The sequence below is a fragment of the Pithys albifrons genome, chromosome Z, assembly GCF_047495875.1.
Source record: "Pithys albifrons albifrons isolate INPA30051 chromosome Z, PitAlb_v1, whole genome shotgun sequence".
Lineage (NCBI taxonomy): Eukaryota > Metazoa > Chordata > Aves > Passeriformes > Thamnophilidae > Pithys > Pithys albifrons.
Window position 1 is genome coordinate 75,425,079 of NC_092497.1, and position 12,434 is coordinate 75,437,512.

Here is a 12,434-nt window from a genome sequence, read left to right on the forward strand (position 1 = left end):
CACCCTTTATGATGTTTTGGTCAACTCTTATGTTGCATGGGGGTGTGGGGCAGTATAATAGTTAGTGCTAATCCCTTCTGTGTCCCCAGAAGAGAGAGGGAAAACTGAGGTTCTTTCCTTCTCAGTGCATAGGAAGACTTGGGACTTGTTTTCTCCTCTTCCTGACAATTTTTCTTTTCAGTGAATAATGTATGGATCCAGTCAAGGGATGAGGAAGGTTTTATATTTGTTTGCAATGTCTAATGCCTTTTTATGTCATTTGTGAGTCCTCCTCAGAGATAGCCAAACCCATAACTTCCCTCTGTGTGTAAAGACCACTTATGGCAAAACCCAGGAAGGAAGATGGCACATACAGAATCATAAGGGCAAATAACAGTGTAGCAGCAAACCTTTAACTAGGTGCAGTTAAGGAAATGGGCAGACACTGAACCTCCCACTTAGAGAAGAGGCTTACCTCAGCTAGGCCAAAGAAAGTAAAACGTAAGATAAAAAATTCCTGAGATTCATCTTTCCTCACAGAAAGCCACACAACGTGCTGCAGCCTGATAGAACTGTAAAAGGAATCAGGAAAAAAATAGGAAAAAGATAAACAATATGCTCAAAAGTAATCTATAAAAGACTGGGTTCTGCCACATTCCTATGATGTTCCTTTCCATGCACAATTAGCTACAACAGGGCAAACTTAACCATCTAACATGGCTGATCAGATGCTATGTCATCTTTCAGTAAAACAGTTCAGCAAAAGGTAAGGATTGAATATGTGCTTAACTTTTATATAAGGCGATACAATTTGGGACTGGGAGCCAAGCATGTAATTTATTCTTTCATAGGCTTGAAAGCTCCATTTACTTTTCATACTGGCTTTTGAAAGGCCACCAGTAAAAACCCTTCTGTACTCCCTCATGTCAAGGTACAAAATTATTTCCTTTTCCTTTAAAAATGAGAAGAGAAGAAGCAAAGCAGGGAAATGTACATCAAAATCAGAGCCATCTCCTTTGAATTTCACCTTTATACCACTTTCACCAAGCCTGAATATGGCTTAGTCTCTAAATGTAAGTTTCTTTCTGGTCCTGCTTCTCAGATGGGTATTCTGGGATGCTTTTCAGGCTACGTCTGTTTCTGAAAAGAGATAGAAAATAGTTAATATTTTGAAGACAGTATGTTTATTAGCCCTACCCCCTCTGCAAGTGTCTATTTTATGAGACATGATACATGGTACTCCCCCATCCTTTGCTGAGTACTTCTCTTTCTGTAACAAAGACAAACTCTAAAGATTAGTATTGAGCTGAGGGAAAGGATATCCTGATCTGAACTAAGAGAAGGGTGTTGGTGGTGAGATCATTGTCTGCAGTCAAGTATGAAAGATGTGCCAGATTTGGCTCCACAAAATAATACCAGCAGAGGTATTATTATTATAAACAATTAAAATAAATTATAAATAATACCAGCAGAGGTACAGCAACTCACACAAAATAGCCTCTAAGTTGTAAAATTATTAATCTTTTGGAAGAAGTGCATTGAGATTGGCATTTACAAATTAAGTGTGTACGTGTCTGCAAAGACAATATTTTGCTAAAATTCAAAAACAGTTTTCTGCTTAAAGCTGATTTACCATACTGTTCTGGCAAGCTTTTAGTAGGCTGGAAGCAGCATACAAAGAGAAATGCAGGGTGATTAATATCTGCTGCTTATTCTGAAAACAGAGTGCCAAATTTAGCTTTCAGCTATTTTGTTATATCCCAATTGTTTTAGCATGTAAAATATCATTTTTAGGTTCCTGAGGCTTGAAGATCTTGTGTATCTTAGTTGCAGTATGGAAGGGCAAATTTATGTGTGGATAAACTGTCCACTTATTATTATCTTTTTCCTGAAGGGTGAATTGAGCTCATAAGGCTCATCCATTTAAAACAATGATAACATTGTTATTGTAATAAGTAGTGTTTATTAAAGTGTAAAGGTCTAACCTAGTATGACACTATGGCTATCCATAGCCAAGCTGAGAGGATCTTAGCCAACTAAACCAAATCAATTATGGTAGAAAAAAGAGTAAATAAAAAGCCTCACCAGAAATCAATTATTAGCCCCAAAAGACCACAAACACTTGAGTTTCATCCAGAGAAGAGCTGTTCCAGCTACAGCAAAATGAGTTTACAGTGGGCAAGAGCTATGGTGCCCTTGCTGCTGTGGGTAGGTGAGAGAGGGATGGGCATCCTTCAAGGAGCTGCAGTACTGTGTTACAAAAGGAAGCCTAATTCTAACCCAGGAAAATAGAAATTTGGGGGTTTAAAGTATAGATCCTGGGAGGATTTAAGTTGTAAATGGAGCAACTGAAAGGTTTAGCTGCAGCAATCGCAGATTTATTTGATTTATCATCAGAAGTATGTCCAGACAAGTAGGAGGTAAGTGCCTGGAAATTGAACCATTTCTGTGACAGTCACTGGTTTGCCTTGCATAAATACCTTCAGTTTTTCCAGGAAAGATCATTTGCTATTCAACTTGGCCATTAAATATCTTCTTAAAGCCCACTTGGAATCCAATGCCTGTGAAAAACCTGACACATCACTGATGGCCAGTCAAGGATAGCTGTTTTACAACTGTTGAATTAAACTATTTTTTCAAAGAAACAAAACAAAATTCAAAGTTCTTCAGAAACTGTACTTGCACAAGTAATGTGGCAAGGCCCAAGTGGCCTTCTGGCCTCATTCTGGCCTCCATGGTCAGTTTTCTGTAGTCTGTACAGCAGAGACTACCTGAGGTGCAGGCTTTTGGTTGGCTGATTTTACATGTGTTGAAGAGGTGTGAGTTGAGTCTCAGCTGTGGGCTATGTATATATGTATATACATGAAAACATGCTGGGTCATTTGTTTTTTGTTTTTTTTTTTCCCTTACAGCAGCTGGACAACAGTCTTGAATCAGTACTTGTTGCTGCTATATGGTAAAAGTTAAATAACAATAGGCCTACACAAGAATGTATAGAGAATAATAAGTAATGAATGTCGTATGTGATAAATACATCAAATAATCCGGAATATACAACTGAGCTGGCCTGTTTCTGGACCCAGGCAAGGCTGACAGGTTAAAAGGTTAAAAAAATAAAGTGTGGGGGGGAAGGAGGGGGCAGGGGGGCATTTTATTGGCTTTTATTGTGTGTTAGAGAGTAAATACTTCAATGTGCCAAGATTTCTATTCTGGCAATAGCTTGCAGAAATGTAGAGATGCTGCTATTGCATAACCTGATGGCCATCAGTCTAGACTTGTTGTCTGCATTTGGTAATGGTTTTGTATCCTTCTGCTATGAGTTTGCATCAGAAACTTCATCCCTCCTTTTATGTGAATGACAAATGCTGTACACATTTGGTATGCTATCTAAATAATTACTTGGCCAATTGTACCTGCTTTTTCTAGCAGGATCTTCGAAATAGTTGAATCTTCACAATTACAATAGAAATAGTGGGAAAAGAAAGGAAGAAACTTGAAAAATGTCTTCCTGTGGCACCTCATGTCACATCACATGCTGGGTCTTTTCTATGACTGCTTTTTGCTTATGCAACTGTATGTTTATAATATTACCTTGCCTGTTTGCTTAGCATCTTGAAGGTCTTATTTCTCTTCTCAGAGTCCTGGCACAACAAATTTCTTCAGGGCTGTTCCACATGTGTACCACTAGCAAAATTTTGAACACTATCCTCAAAAGCAGACTCAGGAGATGATTTAAGTGGGCATGCAACAGAATAGGATTTTCTGGTGTTGGTAGTTCATTGAACAGTGATGATGGAGCCTGTCTGCTGTGTCCATGAGTCTATGTTTCAGCTTCTCCATAAATCTCCTCTGCTGTTCTCCTAGGCATATGGGAACACATTTGAAACTTTCAGCACTTGTGTTGTAATTGAGTGAGGTGCTCAAGATGAGACACTGTCATGCATACCATGTAACTGTGTAATTTTTGTGCTCTTTAGGAAATGCAGCCTTAAAAGGACTAGAATAATCTATGGATGTGTAGATATATAGGGAGCTGATTTCATGTTTTTATCACAGCCTTGTGGAGAGTGATAAAAAAATGTGGCTTCCAGTTAGGAAAAACAACTGGAAACAACTTCTAAAAGATTGAAAATATTCCAGAGAAAAGTAATGAAAACAACTGGTGAACTGGAGAACAATTTTTCCCAGGAAGAAGAATATATGTCTCTTTGCCTCTCCAAGAAGAGCAAGAAGAGTGTTGATTATGTATATTTAATACCAGATCTTAAAAGACTGCTCAGACTATCAGAGAAAAGTCTCCTGGTGCCCAAGGGAGGGAGGTGCAAGCCAAACAAGTTAATAGTTAAGAGACAAAGAAAAAGGCATGCATTTTTATTAGCAATGAAATGATTACACATAAGAGCAAGTGAATAGTTCAGAATTTCAATCAAGACTGGCACAGTCACTTTCTGGAGGCAGTCTTCTGCCAAGGAGAAGTTATTTAGTTCAATACCATATTCCTTGCAGAGTAGAAAGTCAGTTTAGGGGATGTAATGGTCATGTGTGGTGGTAAAATATCAGGACCTATTCCTTGTGACTAAGGGGAAACACTGTCACTCAGCCATATTTAATTTTTTAATTATGGGCAAAAAGATTTTAATAATTTATACTGCTGAGTATCCTGGTGTCAATAGCTGGATTCAGTCACATCCAGCTCAGTGAATTCCATGTGGTAAGGTGATCTGAGTTGCCTTTTCTGCTGGGAGCCATTCCAGAATGTGGTGTGATCCTCTCTGATCAGCCTCACTCTTAAAGGTAGGTTACCTGGGGAATGCAGTCCTATGCCTGCAGATACGTTTTACAGGATAAGATTGATGCATCATTTCCAGTGGGTCATGAAGTTTGCTAGTGAGTGAAATACCTAGAAGTCAAACTCTATTGTTAGGAAGTCTCTGAGACCTTGAGAAGAGAGACTTTTTCTGCAGTTTTGCTCCCTGTTCCCCTCTGATTCCCTTTAGTTATCCATGGGAGCAGCCTGCTTCTGAGGGTACAGATGTGTCATTATTTAACACCACAGCCTCTTTTCATCATTTATCCTTTGATTTGTTGTGTCTTTCTTCGTATTTTATTTGTCTTTAAAGTGTTTGAACTCAACTTTACTTTTAGTTTAGTGGAACATATTTTTTACAATTATCAGTGAAGATTTAAAACCAGAGACAATATGCTTTTAAAATTACAACTAGCAGGTCAAGTGCAATTGCCATTTAGAATCAAAAGGATGAATACATATAGCTGCCATTTGAATGTTTGTATACCTTTTTGCATGTGAGACAACGTGATGACTTCTTTGTTTATTCCACCTCTTTGGACAAATTCTATTTTGTTTCTTCAATGTAAATCCAGGATAATCTCTTGAACTTCAGCAGAGATAATTTGTGTTATCCTGGTATTTACTGAAGTCAGATTTTGACCTGAATTTTCCAGTGTATCTCCTGCTGAAGTATCCTTCCACTGAAGATGGTATTATTATGTCTGGGGCCCTGTGTTTGCTAAGTGGATTTTTTTCTTAGCTCATATAAGCCTCAGATCATATGTGTTTGATTTACTTACATTGTTCTTACATTTAATCTCTGCGTATTTAGTCATATTTACTGTCATTTTTTATTTGTTTAGTTACTCTGTGCATCTCAAAAATGTAATAGGAATGGATACAGCGTAACAAGTTGCAAACGGATTCCTTGCAGACCTCTTCTGCACCTTGCTGTTTTTCAGTTTTGACAGTTAGGCTTATAGGATGGATTGTTCATTCAAATCCTTCATTTATATAAGAGCACTTAACAGCAGCTGCAAGTGTATGCAGAGAAGTATTCGATATGGCTTTTATTTATTTTTACTCTACTGTCCATTAAGTCCCCCAGGAACTTTACAAACCCCCTCTTTGTGCTGCTAGGGCCAACATTAGGGGTAGGATGGGCTCAAAATGGAGAGGACTTACACAAAATTCAGACTCTGTTCATCACTGAGTCCTTGGTAACTGCAGAAAAAGACAAATGAAAAACTGCCTTTCCTGGAGTTTTCCTACTGATGCCAGTAGGACAGGTTCTCAACCTCATTCCCTGTCTCTGGGATTTGTGTATTTTTTAGGATGGTGACACTTATAACATGGAGCTGAAATTTTCTCTCTGGGAAAGGAAGAGAGGAGTTCTCCTGTCAGTACTGGTAAAACAGAGGGTAAGAGAATTCCTCAAGAGGCAGGGTTGGATGACAAGTTTTCCAGGGAATAGGGAGTAGCATTCATTTATTAGCAAGCATTTTTAAAGCACAGGTAATGTGGTGTGCCACATTTCAGAGCTCAGGTGGCATGCCAGGGCAGCAATCCTTCCTCTCTGCTGGTCTGTGTTGTGACTGGTGTTAGCAGAGGCAACAGATGACAGTTAACGTGTGTCCATGGTGAAAAGGTGTGTTTTGGTTCAGCCCTATCTTGCACTGACTGCATTTTGGGCTTTACTTGCAAAGCCAGTGCTGAGGAGGAAATGAAAATAGAAAGGAAATTTTTACTGACTGCAGGGGAACTGCTTAGATAGCTGGCCAAAGCACACCCATATAAATGCATCACCATGAAAAAACTTAAGGTCATGCTAGACCACTGTTTGACAAGAGTAAAAAACGTAAGTACCATGCAGTCTAGTTTCATCTGTACCTGGCTATTAATGGGACCTGTGCCCTTTTCCAGAAGACTCAACATTGGAGGAGGAAGCTGGCAATGCTCCTCCCTACAGCCAGCAACTGCAGGGACAACAGCAAGCCCTAGTGAGTCTGGTGTGCCATGGGGAGAATCCAGCTTTCCTCATGCTATACACAGGTTACGGGGGCCCTGCTTGCACACTGACCAGGGGGCTTCTGGCAGGTGCCATCTGAGTCTGGTGGAGATCTGCTCCTCAGGTATGCTGTCCAACTAGCAGACCTATGATGGGTCTCTCATTATCCAAGCTTTCTCCAGCACCAGGTTCCCCTGATGTGCATGCACATGAATATGAAGTGCATTTACATGCAGTGCACTCATTTTATGTTGCCATAGGCATAGGGTGTGGGACACACATATTTTGTCTTGTAGACTGGAGTCCTTTTCTCCAAAAGCTGGTGATAGGAATGGGGACAGGCTGTGCCATTTCTCCCTGCTGCCATTATTGTCAGCACTCCATTTTCCATCTTTTAGTCACAGAGGCAAGGTGTATTTTGGTAAGTGGTCACCCAGTTTGGAATAGACGTGTGGCCAAGTATGGAGAGAGTGGTTGTTCTGCATCTGGATAGATCCTAAATTATTGGCAGGGTTCAGTACTGATCCCTGCAGTTAAGCAGTCAAGGTAAGATTTACAACCTGGCAGAAGCCAGGTTGATGCTATTTAATTCACTGTGTTTAGGATTTAAGTTGCCAATGAGGTTTTTCAAGGCAGGGTTTAATTTCAGTGTTTGCAAAGGCAACTGAGTGCACTGAGGTTAAATTCAGTAGGTTCTGTCTGTTTTATACAGACTCAGTAACAGATTCACTTGATTGGCAGCTCAATTGCCCTTGCAGCTCCTTTATTTAGCTTTAACATTGCAAACTGGTAATGTATTCTACAAAGTTTGGTACAGTCTTTTAAATCATCATCATCATGGCTGGGCTTCACAAACGAGATTTGGGAAGGGCACTACCCATGCTTGCTGCAAGCGTGCTGGTGGTTAAAAAGGCTGATACGGGATAGGCAAGTCTAGTTGCAAAAGGCACAGTGGAAAGTCTCCTTAGGCAATACTGGCGAGGAACGGTTCTTTCTGCGTTGTCTTTTCTCCTTGAGATTGATTCTGCTTGCAGTCTCAAAGGAAGCAGCAGCATCGTGAATGGTGTGTCTCCATGAATCCCAATTGGAGGCCAGAGTGGCCCATTGATGGCAGTCAATATGGCCAAAGCTGAGGTGTTGTTTCAGGCAGTCCTTGTATCTCCTCTTTGGGGCTCCTCTCTTGTGGCAGCCGGTGGCAAGTGCACCATAGAGCACAATCTTTGGGAGGCAGTGATCCTCTATTCTGGAGACGTGCCCTGCCCAGCGCAGCAGCGTTCTCATCAGCATGGCCTCGATACTGCTGACCCCTGCCTGTTCAAGAACAGACACATTGGTCACGTAATCAAACCAGTGGATGTTTAGGATTGAACGGAGGCAGCGCTGATGGAAGCATTCCAGGAGTTGCAGGTGCTGGTGGTAGATGACCCATGATTCAGACCCATATAAAAGAGTAGACAGTCAATGGCTCTGTAGACACTAATCTTTGTACTTTTCTTCAGGTGTTTATTGCACCAGACTCTTAAATATTAAAGGTTTTAATACAAGCTTTCACTGAAAGGAGAAGGTAAAATAAGTTGAAAAAAATGCCCCAGGACTTCAATGTCTGAATCAATCGATTCTGGACAGCAGTGGAACTAAGGTTCTGTCCACTGTGTGGACTAAAACCTTTGTCCATCTTTTATGTTTTTTACTTCAGAATAATACTCTAAATCGTGTCTGTGAGAACAAAATTTCTTATCTCACTGTAACTACATATATCACAGAGTGGGAAAGCAGTTGGACAAGTGGTAAGTAAACCATCAGAGTATTAAGCTGCATTTAGTTAAAAGTGAGTTGTGCAGCATTTTCCTACAGAGAGTATGTTTGCTTTTCATGGATTAGGTTAATTTTGAAACTTACTGGCTTTGAATAAGAGAGTTCTGCTATGGCTAAAGGTACAAAAGTAGAAGAGCTGTGAGAAAGGTTTCATTTGTTTTCTGATTCGTTGTCTCAGTGTTTTAAGAAAAATCAGCATTGACTCCTACATATACTCAGCAGCAGTCATACCAACATGATGATAAATGGCCTTTTCCCAGGTAACTCTTAATTCCATGTCTTCTTATCCAGCAAATGTGTTACCCTCCAACTATAAATGTATAAGCTCAGTCTTTTTTGCACAATGTGCTAATAAATGACAAGTGGGCACTTTGATTCCTTCCACAATATGCACTCTACAGGCAATGTCTCTGTGCATCTGTAAGCAAGGACTCTGTCCCATTCTGGCCTTGCCACTCCTTTCTGACCTCCATTTTGTCTTCTTTTCACAGTTGTGCATCACATCAAGCGCCACAATATTGTTCTCAAAAGAGAACTGGGAGAAGGAGCCTTTGGGAAAGTCTTTCTGGCGGAATGCTATAACCTGTGTCCTGAGCAGGGCAAGATCTTGGTGGCAGTGAAGGTAAAAGAATCTAGGGTTTCCATTATTAATTCATGGTTGCAAGTAATGCCATTTTATTTGTAAATGACCATGTTTGCCTTTTCCATAGTCCAGTGTAACTGTCTTTGTGGAAGAGTTCACAAGGCTAATTGAGTGTTAAAATATTGTAGTATTTGATCTCGCTGTGGATTATAAAATGAGTCCTGACTCATAAGAGAGGAAATAGATTGTGTTACAAGGAGGGAAAATCTTTTATGATCTATCTAAAGTACAATTAGTGAAAAATAATGTCTTGGTCATTAAAAAGACATGCGACATATATGCATGTGTCTAAAAAAATATTCTATTACTAGCTAAGTGATTAGCTTATGTGTATAATTGCTAGGCAAAGAGCACCTTTCTTTTTCAGGACTGTGACATTCTTCAAGTCAGCAACTGAAATTATCTGTGGGTAATTGTCATTATTATAGCTGCCAGGAATATTAAAACAAACTTGTGGATAATATTGTCATCTACTGTTATACACTGGTAGTATGGAAATCTAAAAGTCATCATATGTCAGATCTGGAGGAGCGATTCTTGATTATTTACAGCTCCAGTCAACTATTACAAAACAAAGTCCACAGGATGAGGAAAATACATGAAAACATATTTGGAGTTCCAAGTATACAGAGAAGTTGTCACATTTAGGCAGGAGGAGTGTGGAGGGAAGTGATTTGTTTGATTGTCCCAAAGGGCACAGAGTACATTCTATGTTGGGAGTCCGCCAAGGATTAAGATTTCCAGATTGATCTCAGAGCTTGGAGACCAAGCCCGGTTCACTGTACCAAACTTTTTCATCCCCCAGAATTCCAGAGCTGAAGTTGACTGTTCACATCAGTTGTGGATGTATCTAGAAAACAGTATGAGTGAAACTGCACTCTCAGAGTTTGCAAAGGTTCCCTGGAAACGATCTCATCTCCATCTGTAGTGTTCTGCCAAAAAGTGAACAAGGTGACCAGCATTTGAAGTATCTCATTAAATGCAAGGGGAATAGATGTTTAGAATTTGGGATGTGCCTAGGGATCAGAAAATAATTGTATCTGACTGGTCACAATTAGGCAACCATGTGTACATTTTGGATGAAACCATACAGTAAAAGAAATGGAGTAGATCATCTTTTTGAATTTGTTAACAAGAAGTAGGGCTTTGAACCTGACAGTGAGAGAACATGAAAAGAGGATAGACTTCTAGAGTGCTCCATCAAAAATAACAGGATTTTGGGTTTGCCAAGGTTACAAGCTTTATGATACTTGGGAGTTGTTCAGTCGCATTGACTGGTGAGAAAAAATTTAAGCCCTGAAGGGATATGGCATAGACAGGAGAAAGCAAGAGATCAGAGATGACAAAACTAGATCTGAATGAATTTTCCATTGTATTTTGGTGAAGTTACAGTGGAAATTGCCTTTCCTCTATCACTTTAGGGAACTGCTGATAGCAAAATAAAAGTCTTTCTATTCACTTGCTCCCTTTGAAAGTCCTGACTGAATGGAGCCGAGCACTTCTGTTAAATGCTGCACTGTACTTTCTCCCTGCTAATCACAGTGTAATTCAAAAGGGAGAGCATTCAGCCTTTACAGGTAATGGTGTCTCTGTGTATTTAGATGAGAAATATATCAGTTTTCCAGACAAGTTGTCATGCTTCTTTTTTGCCCCCAAATCCACTCTTTGTGGTGTCCTTAATAAGGACCTTGAAGGCAGCTGTGAGAATGTATGGGTGACAGTGAGTGCATCCCTTAAGGAAAGCAATTTAGAATTCTCCCTTAAAGAGAAGAGAGCTACCTGTCGCGTGTGTGGCGTCTTGTGGCCAAGGAGATGCTTCTGTGAGCGTGAGGTGAATGGGCTAGCCAATAATGTCATGACATGTTGGATGTGAGAGGACATAAAAGGTGTGGATGTTGCTGAGAATAGAACTAACTAGAACTACTACTTCAACTACTGCTGGGAACTGCTACTACTAACCACTACTATGATCTATGAGCTATGAGGAAACTGTCTGTGAAACTATCTGAATAAATGCTTGTAAGCCTTCTGATCAAGCCTTCTGATGCCTGCTGTGCCTGAGCTCTTCTGACCATCATTTACGCTGCCCCCTTACTCGGGATAAGGGGACTCCAATAAATGGTGACCCCCAATGTACCCCAGTATGGGAAGAATCACCTCTGGGGACAGGTCATGCCCATTTTATGTTTTTATCATTGGCTCTTAAAGACACGATGCTGGCTCCTGTCAAAGATCAAAATTTTGGTAACTGAGCCACCAAATTGATCCTCATGTAACTGAGCGGTTAATTGCTTAACGCTTCCCTTTTTTCCCGTGGTACCAAAACAGATCACAGGCATCCTTCAGTCACAGTGGAGGTCAAGGGATAGGACCTCAGTGGAGTGGAGAGATCTATCCAGGGGACTGAGTCTGGACCTCACTGCTGAACATAGAGTTTGGCATGTCTTAATTTTAGTCCTAGTCTTATTAGAGGAGCGGACCTGAATGCCAGCAGCAATGGGCAGCTCCTCCCTCCCCAGCAAGGGCTTTAGAGAGCTTTAGCTCACGTGGGCAAAACCAGAACACCCATCACCATGAAACAGATTTGGTGAGCCTTGTAGAAATATGTAGTTGGTGAGGAGGTGGTGCCACGGGCATTTCATCAGCACAGAGGCACAGTCGATCAGGATGGCTGGTGGTCCCTGATGGCTACCAGTCCCTGCCAGTTGCTGGACAACTGTGTTGTTCATTCCTGGCTGTGAGCATCCCTCCTTATAACTCAACGTGTTTCCTTCTTTTCAGCCAGCTGGTATTCAAAATGCTGACATTGCTGTAGCGAATTCTTGAGGAGATAAGAGGCCCAGGAAAATCTGAGAAGACAAAAATATTCAGGCTTAGCAGACACAACCCAAAAAGGTTGAGCTTTTGCTCCTTGGCAGAGAAGAAAGCAAAATTTATTTAAATTAGTTTTGACAATTTTAGGCTTTTTGAGGGCAGCATGGAGTGTTTAGAAATGTGGGACAAACCCTGTGAGTATGATCATTATAGTAGCCTTCTCCCAAGTGAGTTACCACATCTCTTCTGCACACTATTTGCTGCAGGCACTTTTAGAAAACAGAAGGTGGAGGAAGGAAAAGTTACTCTTTTCTTGAGAGGCATTTTGCTGTGCCACTGTGTTTGTTCAGACCTGGCTCATTGCTGTCTCCTCACAGGACTGGATC

The 12,434-nt window shown here is 40.6% G+C and overlaps 1 protein-coding gene across 4 annotated transcripts in view; it reads left to right on the plus strand.

Moving 5' to 3' along the window:
- Positions 1-12,434, plus strand: part of NTRK2 (neurotrophic receptor tyrosine kinase 2) — a 203,902-nt gene that overhangs the window by 139,917 nt on the left and 51,551 nt on the right. For all 4 annotated transcript variants that reach the window (XM_071581437.1, XM_071581428.1, XM_071581431.1 and 1 more), the window contains one exon: positions 9,083-9,213. In XM_071581437.1, the coding sequence (XP_071437538.1) occupies positions 9,083-9,213 (131 nt within the window). The remainder of the gene's footprint in view (positions 1-9,082; positions 9,214-12,434) is intronic.